Source organism: Camelus ferus, chromosome 4 (assembly GCF_009834535.1).
Source record: "Camelus ferus isolate YT-003-E chromosome 4, BCGSAC_Cfer_1.0, whole genome shotgun sequence".
NCBI classification, from domain to species: Eukaryota; Metazoa; Chordata; class Mammalia; order Artiodactyla; family Camelidae; genus Camelus; species Camelus ferus.
Window position 1 is genome coordinate 69,675,362 of NC_045699.1, and position 20,362 is coordinate 69,695,723.

Consider the following 20,362-nt stretch of genomic DNA (forward strand, 5'->3'; position numbering starts at 1 on the left):
TGGAAACAGCGGACGTGGCCCCTGGGATATGTGGATACTCATCAAGACTGCTGAAAGCACACATGCCCTTCAACCCAGCAACCCCTCCTATGGGGATTTATCCTAAGGGGGGACCCGAGATGTTGAGAAAGCTCTCTGTGCAGGGATGTCCATCACTCTGTTGTTTATCAGAAACAACCTAAAGGTCCATAAAAAACACAAATTTATTGTAGGCCAGCCTTACAGTGAGTACAAGAAAAAAACGGTGCAGGACAGTATTTATTGAAATGGGAAGGGATTCAGAATATGATAAGTAGGAAAAAGGAGATGGTAAAGCTCCATGTGGTGCAATCCTACTTTAGGGGGAAATATTAATTTCCATCTAGGGTGGGCTATTAGCTCCCTGGGGCTGGGCCATGGCATTCAGTCTACTACCTGGTTGGGGTTGTGTGTGTGTGTGTGTGTGTGTGTGTGTGTGTGTGTGTGTGTGTGTGAAGGAGGGAAGGATGGGGGGAAAGTCTAGGAGGATGTGCCTCCAAATCTTCCGAGTGGCTATCCTCACGTGGTGGGATTGAGGTCAATAATTATCTGTATTTTCTAATTTTTTTTTACAATGAATGTATATTTCTTATGTAACCGGATAACAATAACAAAGAAAAGGGGAGTAGAGGAGATGCCTTCAGGTTGGGGAGGGTTTCCACAGACGGGAGGAGCAGGCGATGGTTCCTCTCTCATTTATACCCTGTTTCCCAACACCGTCTCATTCAGAGGTGTGAGGGTTAGGACTTCAACGTATGAATTTTGAAGGATACAGTTCAGCCCTTAACAGGTGGGGTCCTTCAGGTCATCCGTGGGCATTTCTGGCTCCAGTCTGCCACGGTCAGTCCCATACAAGAAGCTTTTGCTTCCCTACCTGGCTCTGTCTAAATGATGCCGTATTCCCCTCCTTTGCTCTTCTGACCTGGCTGCCTGCCCCGCCCCCAGCCCTCCACTGACCCAGTTCTTCTTGGAGTGTGGAGGCCTGGTGCGCACAGACAAGAAGCCTGCCCTGTGCAAAAGTTACCAGAAGCTGGTGTCTGAGGTCTGGCACAGGAAGCGGTGAGTGACCGAGTCCCTGACCCCGGGCAGCGGTGTGGGGACGAGTTTTCTTTCCATGCCTTGATAAGAGACCTTCCTATGCCTTCAGTCTCTCACAGCCCTTTACCCTGTGTGATGCTTACGACAGCTCGTGGAGGTGTGGGTCCCAGCTAACCCCGTTTCACAAATCGGGGAACTGACGTTCGGGGATATTTAAGTGTCTTGCTCAAGATAACACGTCTTGTGAAGGTGGAGCTAGAACTTGAACCTGGTGTTGATTGGAGCTGGCAGCCACTTCGCAGTGTGTGTGCCGAGGCCCGAGACACATGGTGACCACTTCTAGGCCTCAGCCACAGCTGTGCACGTAGAGGAGGACTTCGGAAGTGGTGGCTGGGCCCTGACTGGTCAGGGGCTCCAGCTCAGTGTAAAAGGGTTAAACCAGAAGCTTGGGTTAGAGCTATTTCTCCAGGAAAAGTTAAAATTGGGAATAATTTAAAATGAGTACATGGACATATACTAAATATAAAAGCAGATTATTAAACAGTATGATGCAATATAATCCCAATTTTAAGAAGCCAAAGTTGAAGTGTTTATCTGCCTATAATTTTGTGTATGCGTCTGTCTTTTCATAGAAAAATCTGGAAACCTTAATGGCAGTTATCTCTGGGTGGTACTGTTAGTGGTGATCTTTCTCTTGTTTTTCTGAAGTTTTCTGGTTTTCAATAATGAACACGTATTACCTTTGAAATTAGAAAACCACAGTAAACTTTTTTAGAATGAAAATAGTTTGAAAGTAGGCTTGTCGTGGGCTGGTGGGACTGACACCATTCCAATCAGGAGCTCTGGGCTGGCCAGACTGGTGGGGTGGCTGCCTGCCAGCCCTCGTGGGCTTGAGTCACTCAGAGCAGGCCACCTATACTAACACGTCTGGTCTTCCTACAGCCCAAGCTACGTGGTTCCCACCAGCCTGTCTCACGGGATCAAGTTGGTCAACCCGATGTTTCGAGGCTATGCTCAGCAGGTAGGCCATCCATGCTGCCCAGGGGACACCCAGGGCTGGAACCTGCCAGGCCTGGCTTTGAGGCCAAGACCAGTGTGGAAAACGGCAGCAGCAGCTCAGCGTTGCAGGGTGGGGCTCCTGGACCAGACTTGCTGCCTGAGCCCTTTCTGTGTGTGAGGCCATCGGAGCCTCCCAGCAACCCGCTGGTGCTCTCCCCAGTCGGCAGATGGGGAGACTGAGGCTCAGCAGCCAAATCCTTGCCCAGTTACCATGGACCAGTTACACAGCTGGTACACAGCAGAGGGAAAATCTGACCTTAGGAGTCTTGACTCCAGGTCTGCATGCCTCAGCACTCACTCAGAACAGCCCATGATTTCTCATTGCTCAAACCCCAGGCAGAATTTCACATTTATTAAATTAAACGTTTTGATGGCAAGTTTTTGTAACTCTAGAAACCCCTTTGAAGCCGGTGATGTCTTTCTATGGCATAAAATCACGGGACCAAGATGAAGCAGAATGCAGCCACACACCTCCCCCGGCCCAAGCTGGCTGTCTGAGGGGCCCAGGTCCCTGCCCCAGCCTGCCCTGTGGCCTGGGGTGTCACTGCTAGGCTTCGGCTGGGGCCGCACCTGTTTGCATGGCCAATGCTGCTGTCTGAATGCCTTCGGCTCCCCCTTCAGCCCCCACCACCTTGCCCTCATCCTCCCCAGGATGAGAGCTGCTGGGCGATTCTCTGCTCACACCCTCAGTTGGATGAACACCAGGCTCTTGCCTGAGAGACCCAGCGTGGCCTGAGCACCGCCCTTTTGGGGGAGTGGTAAGATCCACAGTGACCAGAATCCCTGGGGCACCGTTTATTAAGTGATCACCTCCTGCCACATAAGTACAGCCCTGTTTATCCTCACAGAGCTCTCAGGAAGTGGGCCCTGTCAGCACCCCCATGTTACAGGTGAGGGGCTGAGGCTCAGAGAGGTTCTACAGCCCGCTCAGGCCACACAGGGTATGGCAGCAGGGATGGGATTCAGGCCTCGCCACAGTGCGGCCCTCACTGTACAAGGCACCCTGGTGGCCCTCAGGTCTCAGAGAGGACACCATGGAGCAGGGCCACTCAGCTGTGGCCTGACATCCACCCAGACTCCAGAAGCATCCCTTTCTCTGGTTCTTGGACATAAAGGACATTTCTGAGTCTGGAACCTACAAGCATCTCTTAATGGCCAGAAGATGCTGTCTTGCTTCCACATGGCTTGAGATTTTAGCAATGAATACAGGGTACTTTTGTTAAAAGGAAGAACTGGAAAGAAAAGTAGATGATGTACTGAGGGCCTGTTTCTTAAAAGAGCCTTTCAGTGCCCATGAAACAGGACACATGTCTCCTCCCCAACTCCCTAATGCTAGATGAGCTGGTGGTCAATTTCTCTGATCTTTGTATTTGACATTTTGCCTAAGGAAATCCACCCAGAGCCCTGCCCTCCCTCTGCTAGAACTGAGAAAACGAGGCCCGTCTCTCCGTATCGGTGACCTGAGCCTTTGGTGCTTGGCTGGGTCTGGCCACTGCATGATTCCCACCGCATGTGGGCAGGAGTTGGGCCAGGGGGCTGCTTCTCAGTCCAGGTCGGGGACTGTGAGGGACAGGACTGGACTTGAACTCAGTGGCCCCTCACAGCACCGAGTTCCCCCAGCTGTCAGAGGCCGGCCACCATCATCTTCTGAGCTTTTGAAGCACCTCCTGTGTTCCCTGCTCCTGACTGGGCCGTGCACAGTCTGGGCCAAAGGCCTCACTGGTTTCCTGCTGGGTTGCGACCTAGTCACAGAGTAGTCAGAGTTAACAGCGAGATTTGCGAGCCAGCCAGCCTAAAGTGGCAGCTTAGTCTGACTCATGCCCAGGCCCTTGGAAAGCCTGCTGTCCTGCCACAGGTCACAACGGTGAGGGAAGGTGTGGGCACGGGGGCTGGCGGAAGGCCTGGGTGAGCAGAGGGAACCAGAGGCAGAGTCAAGGATGCGGGTGGCCTGGCCTGCCTGTGGCATTGCTCCCTGCAGAACTCAACTGAGCACCCCCGTGTGCACATGCCTTCAGTGTCACCTGTCAGTGGGCTCCCGCCTACCTCACTGTCCCCTCCTCTAGAAGGCAGGGTGACTTCAGTGGCTGAATGTGATACATGTGCTCTCTCCCTGCTAATTGGAAGCAGGGCAACAGGCGATGACGAGCAGGAGCTGGGGAGTCAGGTGGACTGGGTCTGGATCTCTGCTCTGCCACCTCACAGCTGCGAGGCCTGGGAGGGGTCAGCCTCTCGGAGCCTGTGTCCTCCGCGGTAGAAGCGGGTTAGGGCAGAACTGCTGTGGCGGCCCCCGGGAGGGGTGCCCGTGAGGGCCCCTGGCATCCCCCAGCAGAAGCAGCGGGGTGCTTGTGGCTGGTCGCCCGCCCCTGCCAACAGCAGCCCCTGGTTCCAGGACACCCAGGAGTTCCTGCGCTGCCTCATGGACCAGCTGCACGAGGAGCTCAAGGAGCCGGTCGTGGCGGCCGTGGCGCTGACTGAGGCTCGGGACTCGGACTCGAGCGACACAGATGAGAAGCGGGAGGGTGACCGGAGCCCGTCAGAGGACGAGTTCCTGTCCTGCGACTCCAGCAGCGACCGCGGTGACGGGGAGGCGCAGGGCCGCGGCGGGGGCGGCTCGCAGGCCTGAGGCGGAGCTGCTGATGTCAGAGGAGGCAGGCCGCGCCATCTCCGAGAAGGAGCGGATGAAGGACCGCAAGTTCTCCTGGGGCCAGCAGCGCACGAACTCGGAGCAGGTGGACGAGGACGCCGACGTGGACACCGCCATGGCCGCCCTGGACCAGCTGACCCCAGAGACGCAGCCCCCGTCACCGCGGTCCGCCAGCCCCTGCCGAACGCCAGGTACCAGCCAGCCGCGCGGGCCGCCACGGCCCCGCTTGTCCAGCAGCAGCTGCTGTGGGCAAAGCACCACTGGGCAGTAGACTGCTCAGTTCCCCACCTGGGGGACTCTCCCACTAGACGCGATTTCCGGGTGAGAAATCGGGTAAATAACGTGTCCAGGCTCACTTGGCCAATAAGGAGCGAGATTCAGAGCTGGCCCTGAGCTCCAAACCCTCCGCTGGGAACGTGACGTGTGTGGACAGCACCCTCTTCCTGGTGCTGGGGGGCTGGGGTGGGCACAGGACAGAGGAGCCGTGGAGGTTGCAGGCCTCGGTCCCGCGAGGAGGCGCTGGCAGGTCTTCCAACCCGACCTGGAGCGGGCTAGCACAGTCCCCATCTGCCCCCAGAGCCGGACAACGAGGCCCACATGCGCAGCGCCTCTCGTCCCTGCAGCCCCGTCCACCACCACGAGGGCCACGCCAAGCTGCCCAGCAGCCCTCCACGCGCGAGCCCCGTGAGGATGGGGCCGTCCTACGTGCTCAAGAAAGGTTCGGAGGGATGGGCGCGGAGGGAAGGTCAGCAGGGCTGCCCCTTGCGGGCTCTGGGGCTCGCGGAGCTCGGGGCAGGGGGTGGAAATCGCACCCCTCGCTGCCGTCTGCGCGCTCGTTGCCAGGGACTGCGGCGCGCACTCCTCGCGCAGGGTCTCTGGACCTTCCTCACACGGTTGGGACACAGTGACTGAGGCACCAGGAGGTGAAGTGATAGCCAGTCACTCAGATTGACCCCGCTGCCGGCCGAGCGAGCCCCAGCACCCGCCCCTTGCCCCAGACAGGCCGGTGGGGCGGGGCCTAGTCCCGTGCTGTGCCCCCAGCCCAGGTACCGAGCGCCAGCAGCCGCAGGCGGAAGGAGCAGCGCTACCGCAGCGTCATCTCAGACATCTTCGACGGCTCCATCCTCAGCCTCGTGCAGTGTCTCACCTGTGACCGGGTGGGTGCTCTGGGGGTGGGGAGGAATGCCCCTGGGGCTCGTCACTCAGCTTGGGGCTGAGGCGCTGGTTCTCTGCCTGGTGCCCCCGGCCTTTCTCTGGTGGTGGGCCCGGGTCGTGGGGCTCCTGCATCCAGGGCTTGGGGAGCAGACTCTCTGCCCCACACCTGCTGTCTGGTGACTGGGGTTTGGGGTGCAGACTGGTTTGGGCTAGGTGGAACTCCGGGAGATGGAGACCCAGGCCAACCTTCAACCGCTCCCCACCAGGTGTCCACCACAGTGGAGACGTTCCAGGACCTTTCGCTGCCCATTCCTGGCAAGGAGGACCTGGCCAAGCTCCACTCGGCCATCTACCAGAACGTGCCCGCCAAGCCAGGCACCTGTGGGGACACCTACGCCGCCCAGGGCTGGCTTGCCTTTATCGTGGAGTATATCCGACGGTACGCCCACCATCCCGCCCGCTGGAGACGGAAGACCACCCTGGCCTGGCCTTCCTAGGACTCAGCCCGACAAGCGATAGACTTTAACAACGAAATACAAGCGTTTGCAGAGATGAAGGCATAGTTTGGAAGAGAGCTTGTGGCTGAAGGGTGCTCGGAAGTTAGCTCAAGGGGTGGGATGGCCTGGTTTGGGTAGGCCTGTGGATTGGAAGGCAGGTGATAATGGGGAGTGTGACCAAGTGGCAGGTAGAAAGGAGGGCAGCGGCTGGAGGGTGGGCCTGGCCCTGCAGGGAGAGGCATGGGAGGCTTTCCGGAGTCTCCACTGTGTGCCACAATGCCTGCCCTACCTGCCTGATGTCGGGAACCCGTACTCTGCCCAGAGCACAGACCAGTACAACTGGGGCCCCTTTGCAGATGAGGAAGATGAGGCCCAGGGGGAGGCAATGTCACTTTCCAAGGACACAGAGCTGCTGGCTGGTGGTCCCAGGTTTCTGGCTCCAGACTTTGGCCCATTCCATCCCCCAGGCCGAGCTGCCTCTCTGGGCCCAAACAGACCTCAGCCCAAAGGCCCTCAAGTCTCACTCTTGCCCAGGCCCTAGCAGCATGCACCCCCCCCACCCCTCTTCTTTCTCTGTAGGTTCGTGGTATCCTGTACCCCCAGCTGGTTTTGGGGGCCAGTCGTCACCCTGGAAGACTGCCTCGCTGCCTTCTTTGCTGCTGATGAGCTGAAGGGTGAGTGGCCTGGGCTGGCTGCGGCGGGGCTGCTGGCTCAGCATATAGTTCAGTGTTTCTGGGGCACACTGTCAGTATCCCGCCCCTCCTGCCTGCCAGGCTGGGCCTGAGACCCGCATGCTCTCACAGCCCCACCACCTTGTAACTCTTAGGGCTTCACCTGTTTTTCTTTAATTTTGCATTTCCTTGATTATTAATGAGCTTGAACCTGTGTGTGTCCGTGTGTCTGTGTGTCTGTGTGTGTGTATTGACTGTATTTCCTATTTTGAAATTTCCCATTCCTGTCCTTTTTCTATTTTTCTGTTGAGTGTTTGGCATCTCATTAACTTTTGGGGAAACTCTTCTTGTTTAATTTTTAATTGTGGTAAAATATCCACAATGTAAAATGAACCCTCTTAACCATCTTCACTGTTCAGTAGTATTAACTATATTCATATTGCTGTGCGGCCAGTCTCCAGAGCATTTTCGTCTTGCAGAACTGAAACTCTCTTTACCTTAAATAGTAACTCCCTATTCCCCCTTCCACCCAGCCCCGGGCCACCACCGTTCTACTTTCTGTCTCTGAATTTGACTATGCTAGATACCTCATCTAAGTTGAATCATACAGTCTTTGTCCTTTTGTGACTGGTTTATTGTACCTCTTAGCATAATGTCCTCAACGTTCATCCATATTACAGCATATGTCAGAATCCCTTCCTTTTTAAAGGCTGAATAGTATTCTGTTGTACGGAGGGACCACATTTTGTTTATTCATCATCTGTCAGTGGACACTTGGGTTGCTTCCACCTTTTGACCCTTGTGAGTAATGCTGTGATGAGTGTGAACATGCAGATATCTCTTAGAGGTAGGGATTTCAGTCTCCCTTGGGTGTATACCAAGAAGTGGGGTTGCTGGGCTATATGGCAATTCTGTTCTTAACTTTTTGAGGAAACCTCCACACCATTTTCCATAACTATACCAAATTACATTTACAGTTACATTCCCACTAATTTCTACATCCTTGACGACACTTTTATTCTCCTGAGGGGGAGGGTACAGCTCAGTGGTAGAGCATGTGCTTAGCATGCACAAGGTCATGGGTTCAATCCCCAGTACCTACATTAAATAAACAAACAAACAAACAAATAAATAAAGCTAATTACCACCCCCCACCAAAACAAAATAACAACAACAAAAAACAAAATTAAAAAAAAAACCCACTTGTATTCTCTTGTCTTTTTAAAAAATCTCTTTTTGATACTAGCTATTCTAACAGGCGTGAGGCGATACCTCACTCTGCTTTTGATCTGCATTTCCCTGGTGATTAGTGATGTTGAGCATCTTTTCATGGACCTGTTGGCCATCTGTGTGTCTTCTTTGGAAAAATATCTATTTAGGTCCTCTGCCTATTTTTAAATTGGATGACTTGTGTTTTGCTATTGACTTGTATGAATTCTTTACATATTTTGGATGCTAACCTCTCACCTGATACATGGTTTCTATTTTCTCCCATCCTGTAGGTTGTCTCTTCATTTTGTTGATTGTTTCTTTTGCTATGCAGAAGCTTTTTAGTTTGATGCATTTCTGTTTATTTTTGCTTTTGTTGCTTGTTGTCTTGGTGTCATATCCAAAAATCATCGCTGAGACCAATGTCAAAGAGCCTTTCCCCTATGTTTTCTTCTAGGAGTGTTATGGTGTCAGGTCTTACATTTAAGTCTTCAATTAATTTCATGCTGATTTTTGTGAGTGGCATAAAATAGGGGTACCGTTTCATTTTTTTTTCATGTGAGTATCCAGTTTTCCCAGTTGATAGAAAAGACCATCGTGTCCCCACTGAGTATTCTTGGCTCCCTTATCACATATCAGTTGACTATATACACGTGGGTTTATCTCTGGCCTCTCAATTCTGTTCATTGGTCTGCGTGTCTGTTTTTATACTGTTTTGATTACTGAAGTTTTGTAGCAGAGTTTGAAATCAGGAAATATGATGCCTCCAGCTTGTTCTTCTTGCTCAAGATCGCTTTGGCCATTTGGGGTTTTTTGTAGTTCTGTATGAATTTTAGGATTTTTTTCCCTACATCTATGAAAATGTTACTGGATTGCATTGAATCTATAGATGGCTTTGGATATTTTATGTATGGACATTTTAACAATATTTATTCTTCTGATCCATGATCACAGGCTGTCTTCCCATTTACTTGTGACACTGGGTGGGAACAATTCAGTCTTCCTCCTGTGTGTCTTTCTTTTACTGTCACACAACTACCCCACAGTGCTTTCGACACCAGATGTGTGGGGGTTTTCCCACACCAAGAAATTATGTGATACCAGCCACTATCTTACGATTTAACTCAATTCAGACCCTATCTACCTGGAGAGAGTGTCAGATCCCATCAGTTAAGGACTCAGTGTTCCAAGACTTCTCCCTCCCCAACTTTAGCTAAGCTTCTGACTGACTGGCTACAGATGGAAGGTTCCAACAACTCCCTCCTTGGGTTCAATTAGAGCAGCTAGGGTGACTCAGAGAAACGTTTTACTTACTAGCTTACTGGTGTGTTATAAAAGGGTATAACTCAGGAACAGCCAGATGGAAGAGGTGCATGGGGCAAGGTATGTGGGAAGGGGCATGGAGCTTCCGTGCTCTCTGAGAGTGACGGTCTCCCTCAATCTCCACATGCTCACCAACCTGGAAGCTCTCCAAACCCCATCCTGTTGGTATTTTTACAGAGGCCTCCTTAACTAGTTAACAATGATCAGTTGTTAACTCCATCTCTAGCCCCTCTCTCCTCTCTGAAGGATGCAAGGTAGGGCTGAAAATTCCAGACTTCCAATTATGGCTTGGTCTTTCTGGTGGCCAGCCCTGATCTAGAAGCCCACCCAGAGTCGTCTCATTAGAACAAAAGACCCTGCCATCATCTGGGAAATGGCAGGGGATTCAGGAGCTCTGTATTAGAAGCCAGGGTCAAAGACTAAATATTAGAACAAAAGATATTCCTAGTGTCCTTATCACTTAGGGAATAGTACGGGAAGTCTTAATCAGAGAAAAGCAAGAAAAATAAATAAAAGGTATCCAAACAGGAAAAGAGGAGGTAAAATTATCTCTATAGATAACATGATCTCTTACATAAAAAAAATCCTTGAGACTCCACAAACTGTTAGCACTAATAAACAAATTCAGTAAAGTTACAGGATACAAAATCAATATACAAAAACCAGTTGCATTTCTATACACTAAAAATAAAACATCTAAATGAGAAATAAACAATCCATTTACAACAACACCAAAAGCAATAAAACAGCTAGGAATAAACTTAACCAAGGAAGTGAAAGATTTATACACCGAAAACTGTAAGACACTGATGGAAGAAACTGAAGATGGATGTGAGATAACAGAAAAAAATATTTTGATTTCCTTTTTTAAAAATTTATTTTTATTGAAGTATAGTTGATATACAGTGTTGTGTTCATTTCTGGTATACAGCATGGTGATTCGGTTTTACATGTATTTTTAAAAGGTACTACTTTTCAGAAATATGGAATGCTTCATGAATTTGCATGTCATTCTTGTGCAGGGGCCATGCTAATCTTCTCTGTATTGTTCCAGTTTTAGTATATATGCTGCCAAAGCAAGCACTGGTTTCCTTTTGGTTTCTTCTTTGATCCCTCTGTTGGTCAGGAATGTGTGGTTTAATTTCCACATATTTGCAAATTTTTTAGTTTTCCTCCTGTTACTGGTTTCTAGTTTCATACCATCATTGTTGGAAGAGACACTAGATATGATTTCAGTCTTGTTAAATTTGTTAAGGCTTGCTTTGTGGCCCAATGTGTGATCTGTTCTGTAGAATGTCAGTGTGCACTTGTGAAGAACACGTGTTCTGTGCTAATAGATGGAGTGGTCTGTTTGTGTCTGTTAGGTCCATTTGGGCTATGGTATTTTTCAGATCTGCTGTTCCCTTATTAATTTTTTGTCTGGATGATCTGTCTAATATCAGAAGTGGAGTATTGAGGTCCCCTACTATTGTTTGCTTTAAGTATGCCGGTGCTCCAATGTCGGGTGCATGTATGTTCACAACAGTTACATCCTCTTGATGAATTGACCACTTTATCGCTATATAGTGACCCCCTTTGTCTCTTATAACTGATTTTGGCTGCAAGTGTACTATACCTGATGTAAATACAGCCACTCCTGCTCTCTTTTGGTTACCACTGCATGGAGTAGCTTTTCCCATCCCTTTGCTTTCAGCCTCTGTGTGTTCTTGAAGCTAAAGTGAGTCTCTTGTAGGCAGCATGTTGCGGTTTTATTTCCAAAGCATAAGTCACTACGTGCACTTTCCCCCCACTTCCCGTCCCTGCTCACCTTTGTCTCTTTATTTGCCTGCCCTAGGTGACAACATGTACAGCTGTGAACGGTGTAAAAAGTAAGTGCGTGCATTCTGGGAGCTTCTCCCAGACTTCCGTTTTCCATCTGTGGTCCATCTGTGCTCCACATACTCCCCCTGGGCTCCCCGAGAGAGCTTGATCCTGACCTCAGAGCGACCGGGGTGGGAGGGGTGCTCCTCTGTCTCTTGGCCCCCTCCCTGGGACACTCACGTCTCTCGCTGCTCTCTCCTCCCAGGCTGCGGAATGGAGTGAAGTACTGTAAGGTCCTGCGGTTGCCCGAGGTGAGTGGGACAGCTGTCTGTCGCCTCTGCCCGCAGGGCCTTCTCCACACCTGCGCGGTGGCGTGCAGGGCTGAGGCCAGTCCCCTCCCAGACTCAGGAGGCCCGTGGAGACTGCTGCTCTGTCTGGGAGATGCCCTGGGAGGGTCTGGCAGGCGGGGAAGCTCGTTGTTCAGCTTGTAACTTGGCGCCCAGCTCTTTCCTCCCTCAGCACGTTTCATGAAGGCAGGAGGCAGGTGTGGGGGTGCTGAGGGCACCGTGTGGAGTGAGGCAGCTGTGGGGCTGTCGGGAAGGCAGGCCTTTCTGAGGAAGTAGCGTCTGAGTGAGCCCAGAGGACGCAGGCTGGTGTCGGCCTGGTGGAGGGAGAGTGGGAAGGGAACAGGTGTGCAAAACACCAAAGCAGGAATGGGCTTGGCTGAGGCTTGTGGCCAGAACAAGAGGAGCGTGGCCCAAGACGTGGGGCCAGACAGTGCTGAGCAGCTGTGCGGAGCCTTTGTGGAGACACCTCTGCTACAGGCCGATCCCACTAGGGCAGCTCAGTCACATCCCCCTTCATCCGGGGAAGGAGCCGACCTGACCCGGCCCCCATGCACACAGTCCTTTGATGCGTTCAAATGGAGTCAAGTGCCGGGCCATCGGCTGGCCTGGGCCTCTGGAAGGCTCTAGCTGCTAGTTTCTTGTCTTCACCTGGATGACAGGACCCAAGTGGGACAAACGGTGGGCCAGTGGGTGTCCTGGAGCCCCACCTTTTGAACCCCATCAGGTTACCAGGGTCACAGGGCCCTCGCCAGCCCTGGAGTGACTGACCCCTCCTCTCTCTCCACCCAGATCCTGTGCATTCACCTGAAGCGCTTTCGACATGAGGTGATGTACTCATTCAAGATCAGCAGCCACGTGTCCTTCCCCCTCGAGGGACTTGACCTGCGCCCCTTCCTCGCCAAGGAGTGCACGTCCCAGATCACCACCTACGACCTCCTCTCGGTCATCTGCCACCATGGCACGGCAGGCAGTGAGTCCCGCCACCCTGCCACATCCCTGTCCCCATCCCTAGGGTATCTGTCACCTGCCTGCCTCTCCTGCCGCAGGTGGCCACTACATCGCCTACTGCCAGAACGTGATCAACGGGCAGTGGTATGAGTTTGATGACCAGTATGTCACCGAGGTCCACGAGACAGTGGTGCAGAATGCCGAGGCCTACGTGCTCTTCTACAGGTGTGGCCCCGGGCAGCACGTTGGGGCCGGCGGAGGACAGTGCCTGGGTCCCTGCCTGGCCACCTGCAGGCCTGGATGCCCTGCATCTGCTCCCCAGGGCTTCTCGGGTGCATGTGGGGGTGGTGGAGCCTAAAAGGGCTTTAGGCTAGGGAGGGATAAGGATTTGGGCTTTTAAGAAAGAGCCCTCTGGCTGCTGTGGGGAAAGCAGGAAACCCAGGTTGTGGGTTTTCTCCAGTGGTCCCGGTGGAAGGTGATGGCGGCTGGAACTCAGGCAGGGGTGGTGGGACTGCTGGGGTGCGGATGGAGGATGCCGAGGGGTTTGGGGTTGGGACCTTCCTGCCCAGGGCGTGGCCCAGGCCCAGCCCCTCCTAATCCTACCCTGCTGCCCCAGAAAGAGCAGCGAGGAGGCCATGCGGGAGCGGCAGCAGGTGGTGTCCCTCGCGGCCATGCGGGAGCCCAGCCTGCTGCGGTTCTACGTGTCCCGGGAATGGCTCAACAAGTTCAACACCTTTGCCGAGCCGGGGCCCATCACCAACCACACCTTCCTCTGCGCCCATGGAGGTGAGGCCGCCTTCCCTGTGGTGGGGTGCGGGTTGGGCAGGGCGTGGGGTGGGCAGGCCGAGCCTCCAGCTCTCCCTCCCCGTGCCTTCCTCCGCAGGCATCCCACCCAACAAATACCACTACATCGATGACCTGGTGGTGATCCTGCCCCAGAACGTGTGGGAGCACCTCTACAACAGGTGAGGGGAGGCTGGGCTGGCCTGGTCCAGGCCGGGCACTCAGCTGGGCAGGAGAGGAGGCCCGGAGGGGGAATGTCACCTTGACCCCATGCCGTCCCCACTCAGGCAGCAGGTCAGCACCAAAGCAGTTGCGGGGCCCCCACTGAATGGAGGCTGCAGGTAGGAGTGGGGTCCCCACAGGATCTGCGACTCCAACCCCGCCACCAGCCCAGGACAGGCTGTGCCTGAGCCGCAAGTGGGTGGGGCCAGGCCAGCCCAACGGGCCAGGGCAGCCGGGGCTCCTGGCCTCTCTCCTTCCCAACCGCCTGAAAAAGACACTGGCCTTTGTGGGCATCCAGCCAGACCCTCCCAGTCACGTGGGATGGAAACCTGGCTCAGGCAACAGCAAGCATATGGGCCCCTCTCACAGCCAGTCGGGGTGCTGGCTGCTCCCTGCCCGGCTCAGGTGGTCGTGGGCTTGTGCTGCCTGGCGCCTTCAGGTTCAAGTTTGTCAGGACCACTAGCATGTGGTTCTCTTGTTGAGGAGAGAGACCCCACCCAGGCCCGGGTTACTCTGCACCCAGCAGGCAGGATGGGCTGCAGCGGGGAGGGTGGTCAGGTGGTGGGGAAGGAGAGAAGCTGGGAGTCCCGGCTGCCCTGGCTCGTTGGGCTGGCCTGGCCCCACCCACTTGCAGCTCCGGCATAGCCCGCCCTGGGGCTGGTGGCGGGGTCCTGTGGGGACCCCACTCCTACCTGCAGAAGGACCTGCAGCCTCCGTTCGATGTTGTCCTCAGAGTCAGGCCAGGTGGGCTTTGGCCACCACAGCTCCTGCCCAGTAGCCAAGAGAGGCAGCAAGAGTGTCGCTGTGTCCTTTGGCCAGTGAGCAGATGCTGTGACGCGCCGGCCCCAGTGCCGGCGCTCTGCCCGGTGCTGCTGGCTCTCAGAAGTGCAGGGAGCCTGGCGTCTTCTGGACAAGTAAACAGGCCGAGTGTAGAGCTCTGAGGGAGCCCAGCGGGTGGGCCAGGGCTGCATCCGGAAGCCTCGCTCTCTGGCAAGTCCCACCGCCTCCCGCCCCGGGACTCCCCAACTCAGGGCTCGTCTTTCTCTCTCTCTCTCCCCCCGACCCTGGGTGCAGGTTTGGGGGTGGCCCTGCCGTGAACCATCTGTACGTGTGCTCCATCTGTCAGGTGGAGATCGAGGCGCTGGCCAAGCGCAGGCGGATTGAGATCGACACCTTCATTAAGGTACACGCGGGGCGCGGCGGGCGGGTGCAGGGGGGAGCGGGGCCTGGGGATGGAAGAGCTGTGTGCAGCCAGGCCAGAGTAGCCAGAGGCCTGGCCAGACATTTAAGATTTTCACTGGCAGAAGGGGTTGGGCTTAGTAAGTTCAGGTCCCTCTGCTTGGTGGGCGATTAAGCAGCCACTTAACGAATAGGCACTGCCTTTGGGGCTGGGTGAGTCTTCATTGCAGGGGGCCTGTCCTGTGTGTCGTGGGATGTGTAGCTGCATCCCTGACCTCTGCCCACTCGATGCCAGTGACACAGGCAAATGTCCCCTGGGGGGCAGAGCCCCTCTTTGGGGAACCAGTGGGCGCCACAAACTGACAGGGAAAGTGCATAAAGTGAAAAAAGCAAGTTGCAAGACAGGCCGCAGCGTGATCCCATACAGGAAAGGACCTTCTGCTGTGGATGCAGGTTTTTGTAAAGACTGCGGTCCCTGGTGCCGCTCAGAACAGGCAGACTCAGGGACCCTGCATCATTCAGCAGGAGAGGATTGGGTGACAGGCATTAAACACCCTGCTCTGTGGCCATTAAACAGTGATCTGTCACAGTAGTTAATGCGTGAGCCAGTGGACACTTTCTGCTGGGCGGAAACAGAATCTACTGTCTTATGTCCTTTGGGTTTTTAAAAAGTTACTGACAAGAGGTTCACCAAAATGTTCCTGGTAGTTATCTGAATGGTGGGATTGTGGAAGATGTTCATTTTCTTTGAACTGTTTGGGAGTCCTGAATTTTCTGAGTTTTCTAAGAGTCTGGGGTGGAGATCAGTGGGGTGTTGGATATTCACGCTGACCCTTCCCTCTGCTCCCGCTTGGCCCGGCCCCGCCCCACCCAGCTGAACAAGGCATTCCAGGCGGAGGAGTCACCCAGCGTCATCTACTGCATCAGCATGCAGTGGTTCCGGGAGTGGGAGGCCTTCGTCAAGGGGAAGGACAATGGTGAGTCACTCGGGGGCCCTGGCAGGTGCCTGACACTCCCCCAACCAGGAGGGACTCGGGCTGCCCATCTGCTGGGCGTGTCCCAGGAGGTGTATGCCGGGCCATGGCTCCTGACTCTCAGGGCGCCCAGGGTCTGCACCTGCCCAGCAGGTTTTGATGCCACCCCTGAGCGGCCTCTCAGCAGGAGCAGAGAACAGGGGTACTAATCTTCTATCCCTGTCCTGGGATCACTGTCCCCACCCTGACCAGGACTTCTCGCTGCAACAGGACAAGCCATCTCGCTCTGCCTGTCCCCTCCCTTCCCCTCTCCCTGCAGATGCCCAGGGGCACCTGCTCTCCCTCCTGCCAGGCCCTTTCCTTTGGGGATTCTATTGCCCTGAATAATAGATTTTAGTTGATAGATGGCTTCAGAAAGGACTTGGACACCATGTTCTCCAACCCTCGACTTACAGGGGTGGAAACAGGCGCCGTCACAGGGCCACTCCCAGAGTCCCCCACACCCCGGCCAGGAACAGCAGAGTCCGAGCCCTGGCCTGGACTCTCACCAACCCCGGGCCCCACACTTGACTTCAGACCAGGGTTTGGGCCGGGCAGGGTTGGCAGGGGCAGGGTTGGCAGGGCCAGGAGGTTCTGGGCACTGGGCATGCGCCTTTTGGAGCATAAGCACTGGCCAGAACTCGGGAAGGAGGAGGGGCCTCACGGCCATCCACACCGTGCGCCTCCTTGTGGCTGCGGGTGGTTGACTAAGAACCCGGCTCTGGAGCCACAGCCCCGCCCTGGCCCTGGCCCTGCCTCCTGCCAGCCCTGACCTGGGCGCTTACTTCACCTGCCTCATCTCACACAGTTGCTGAAGGTGACATGAGCTGGTGGGGCGCATGGGAAGAGTGCTTGGCCAGTGACCGCTGCCATCAGATTAGGGCAGCATCCACCTGGCACTGGATGTCCCACAGGCTAGGTCTGAAAGTGGCGTGTGAGCCCTTGAAATTCCCTCTGCTGGGTGCAGGGCTCCGCGAGCCCCTTCTGGCTCTCAAACTTGTGTAGAGGTGCATCTGGTGCCCCAAGCACCCCACCTGTGAGAATTTCACTGTGACCCCGGGGGTCCAGGACGGCCTCTCGGGGATCACGGGTGTCAGAGTCGCACCTTGAGATGACTCTTATCTGTTGAGGGGAGAGCCGTGGCCGAGGCTGGGCCTGGGGTCTCCTCCTGCTGCTGCAGAGGCCCAGCAGCCCTGAGACTGACCCATGTCTGTTCCAGAGCCCCCCGGGCCCATTGACAACAGCAGGATCGCACAGGTCAAAGGAAGCGGCCACATCCAGCTGAAGCCGGGTGAGTCACGCCAGCTGCAGTCCTGGCCTCCCAAGCCAGCCAGGCTCCCCTCTGCCCCTGCTGGCTTCTAGGTCCTTCCAGGAGCCCCCATGCCCCCTGAGTCAGGCTGCGACGTCCATCCAAGTCCAGGCCCAGGGCTCGAGCAGATGGGCCAAGGTGCTTGGCCTCTGTGTGGGTCCTCTGGCCCCTCTTCCCCTACCAGGCCCTCTCCCTGCTCTTCTGCCTCACCTGCCTGCCCTTTCGTGTGACCCTCACCCCCTGGGAAACAAGAGGCTATAGCCCTCTGGGGTCCTCAGAGGATGAAAGTTCCACTGGAAAATCCCAAAATCCCAAGATTAGAGCTTTGTCTGCTGTCCCTCCCCATTGGGGCCTGACCCTCCCGGAGGCCCCATGGCCAAGATGGTGGCTTCGGTGAGGGGCAAGGGCAAGCCCAGCCTGATGGGCAGCCTCTGGGGCCCACAGGCGCTGACTACGGGCAGATTTCAGAGGAGACCTGGGTGTACCTGAACAGCCTGTACGGCGGCGGCCCCGAGATCGCCATCCGACAGAGTGTGGCCCAGCCCCAGGACTCAGAGAGCTTACACGGGGAGCAGAAGATCGAAGCCGAGACCCGGGCCGTGTGACTCAGTGGGCCAGTCTGTAAGTCCCCCTCCCTCTGCAGAGACCCTCTGTGCCCCTTGAGAGCTGGAAGGGTGCGGCCCTGAACCCTGCCCCGAGGCTGCCGGGAAGGACCTTGGCATGGGCCCCACGGGGCTCATGACCCGGGTGTCCCCACAGGCCCCACCTTTGCCCTCCTCCCTGCGGAGGGGGTGTCTGTACCCAGAAGAGAGGCCGGCCGCTTTGGAAACCCAGATGTGTAAAGAGGCAGAAAAGTTCTTTTGGGTCACAGTGAGTAACGCTGCCTCTGGGAAATAGATCTGCTTCAGGCTCGTTTAAACGACCAAGGCTCTGCGACATTAACTCGGGTCTCCGTCCCAGCAGTGCTCTCACGTCACTGCGTCGTTGTGTCCCCCAAACATGCCCGCTCGCCAGCTCAGGCCTCCCTGTTGTCCCTGGAGCTCTCAGTCAGGGGCCATGGCCTTGGGACAGATGGTCCGGAAGGGGCTGCCGCTTCCCAGGCTGGGCGCCTGGTCCAGCACCCACTGCGTGTGGATGGTCAGCGCTGGCTGGCAGGGCGCCAGGCACTTGGCAGGGAGGGTACAGCCACTTGTCACTGGAGCCCGTTCCTCACGAGGCCCTGCTTCACCTGTGCACCTCCTGGTTGGCACAGGAGTCTCCTGAGTCCTGGGCTGCTCTCAGCATTTTTCCTGCAGACTAATAACCCGGACTTGTTGGCGATGGGGACCGCAGGGCGGGGTTGGCTTTCTGTTGATGGTGACTGTTTCTGGGTCCCCTCGCACCCTGTGCTGCTGAGCTGGCCCTGTGGATTGGCTGTAACTTCCCCTGCCAGGGACCCAGAGAATGAAGCAGAAACACCTCGCGTCGCTGTCACTTGCTGCTAAGACAGCTCCCCTGGGGGCTGACGCTGGAGCAGACATACCCACTTTCTCCTCATCACCGCTGAGCTGTGTGGGTTCCCTGGCCCAGGAGGGGCAGCACTGGGGCTGCTCTCACGCGCGGGTCCCGGAAGTGTGTCTTCTGGATGCTGAGCGAGGCCTCTGCTGGGGCACTGGGACCACGGAGCACAGTGAGGTGGCACTGAAGCCCCCTGGAGGACACAGCGGGGGTCAGGAGATGCTCACCTTGTCAGGGACATAGGGAGTGGGGTGTGGGGAAGGAGTCCCAGAACCAAACTCCCCCAACACCGTGGCCTTCAGTCTCCGGAGAAGCAGTGTCGGCGGCAGTCCCCGCGGCAGTTCTGGCAGAGCCCCTGGAGCGCTCACCACGCGCCCTCACTTCTGTGATCTTGTTTCACGCGGATCTGGTTCCTTCCCCACCAAGGCGGCACCCGATCAAAGAGCAAGCCACTGTGGGAGTCTGGACACTTGCCGCCGTCCTTTGGAAGTTGCTGCCGCAGCCAGCGGCGACCCCAGCGGTGACCCCAGCGCTGGGCCCGCGGCCACATGTTGCGCTGTCTGGGACGTGGAGACTCTGCAGTGCGGGCTGTGATCTCGCCCCGCGCCTGCGCGGTCTGGTGTGTGTTCAGAGTGTCGTAATAAACACATATGCGTCCCCACAGCCCAGGCTGCTGTCTCTGCATCCGTTGCAGTTCATTCCATTCCTGGAGGGGGAGTGAAGCCCACTGCCGTGCGGGAGGGCTGCGGAGCCGGGGTGACTAACATTACAGCTGACAGGGCACTGCGCGGGCTCTGCTTGGCTCCCCGAAATGGGGGGCACGTCTGGAGGGGCAGAAGAGGACCCCGAGCTGCTCTAAACACCCCTCCGCGTGTCTTTCCTTTCCCGGAACCAGCACTGGCCCCAGAGAAGGGGGGCCAGGTGTGGCTGGGATGCGGCCAGCACGGCCCACAGGCTGGCCCCCTACTGGCATCACACCACGGACTCGGTGCCTCTGGGCCGCGCAGGGGAGCCGCCGAGCAGGGGTTCCCTTCCCTGGACCCCGCAAGGGCTGCCCTGCCTGGGGGGCACCCTCTCCTCCCCTGACAGCTGACATAGGCGTCGCCGTGGTGGCATCCCGGTTGCCGGTGACCAGGCGTTTAATGACACTAGTGTTTTATGGTCCCTGTGGTTTTGGTTGGTTTTATTTATACTATTTGGGTTTGGAGGGGAGAGAAGAACTTGAAGCTTTTATGTGTGACTTTAAACATTTGCTGGTGAAATCCCATCAGATACGCATGTGCAGAAACATGTTCAACATAAAGAGTGATAAAACGGGTGGCGGAGGAGCCGCCCCCAGGCAGGACGCCTGCCAGTTCCACTCAAGCCCCTCCGAGGCCTCTCGATCAGAATGTGCCCACTGCCGCACCCCAGAGGAAGCTCCTTACCTGCCGTTCCTTCAGCCCTGACTTTTCTTTATAGTTTTATCAGCCTACATGTGTCTGAGCAATATTTTAGCTTTGCTCACATTGAAATGTTGTATACGCGGGGTCCCATGGGACAGATTTTGTGACTGGCTTTTCCTGTTTCGCATGGAGGATGGGAATGGAAAAGTTTTGATCCAGAGGTTTGGAGACATTCATCTGTTGTACCACAGGAAGGTGAGGGAGA

General features: G+C 55.6%; 1 protein-coding gene and 1 non-coding gene across 2 annotated transcripts in view; one reads left to right on the plus strand and one right to left on the minus strand.

Annotated features, from left to right (window-relative positions):
• The window catches only part of USP20 (ubiquitin specific peptidase 20), a 43,058-nt gene extending 23,683 nt beyond the window's left edge, over positions 1–19,375 (plus strand). Inside the window, 19 exon segments of the mRNA XM_032478633.1 lie at positions 964–1,077; positions 1,999–2,077; positions 4,505–4,735; positions 4,737–4,950; positions 5,337–5,477; positions 5,801–5,916; positions 6,181–6,353; positions 6,991–7,085; positions 11,449–11,482; positions 11,680–11,725; positions 12,551–12,731; positions 12,808–12,934; positions 13,326–13,495; positions 13,593–13,674; positions 14,789–14,897; positions 15,768–15,870; positions 17,126–17,197; positions 17,660–17,836; positions 17,975–19,375. Of these exon segments, the coding sequence (XP_032334524.1) occupies positions 964–1,077; positions 1,999–2,077; positions 4,505–4,735; positions 4,737–4,950; positions 5,337–5,477; positions 5,801–5,916; positions 6,181–6,353; positions 6,991–7,085; positions 11,449–11,482; positions 11,680–11,725; positions 12,551–12,731; positions 12,808–12,934; positions 13,326–13,495; positions 13,593–13,674; positions 14,789–14,897; positions 15,768–15,870; positions 17,126–17,197; positions 17,660–17,820 (2,248 nt within the window). The 3' untranslated portion in view covers positions 17,821–17,836; positions 17,975–19,375.
• Positions 10,592–10,698, minus strand: LOC116663415. The gene has a single exon (XR_004319667.1). It is a non-coding gene; the product is annotated as a U6 spliceosomal RNA (small nuclear RNA).
• Positions 19,376–20,362: the final 987 nt, after the last annotated feature.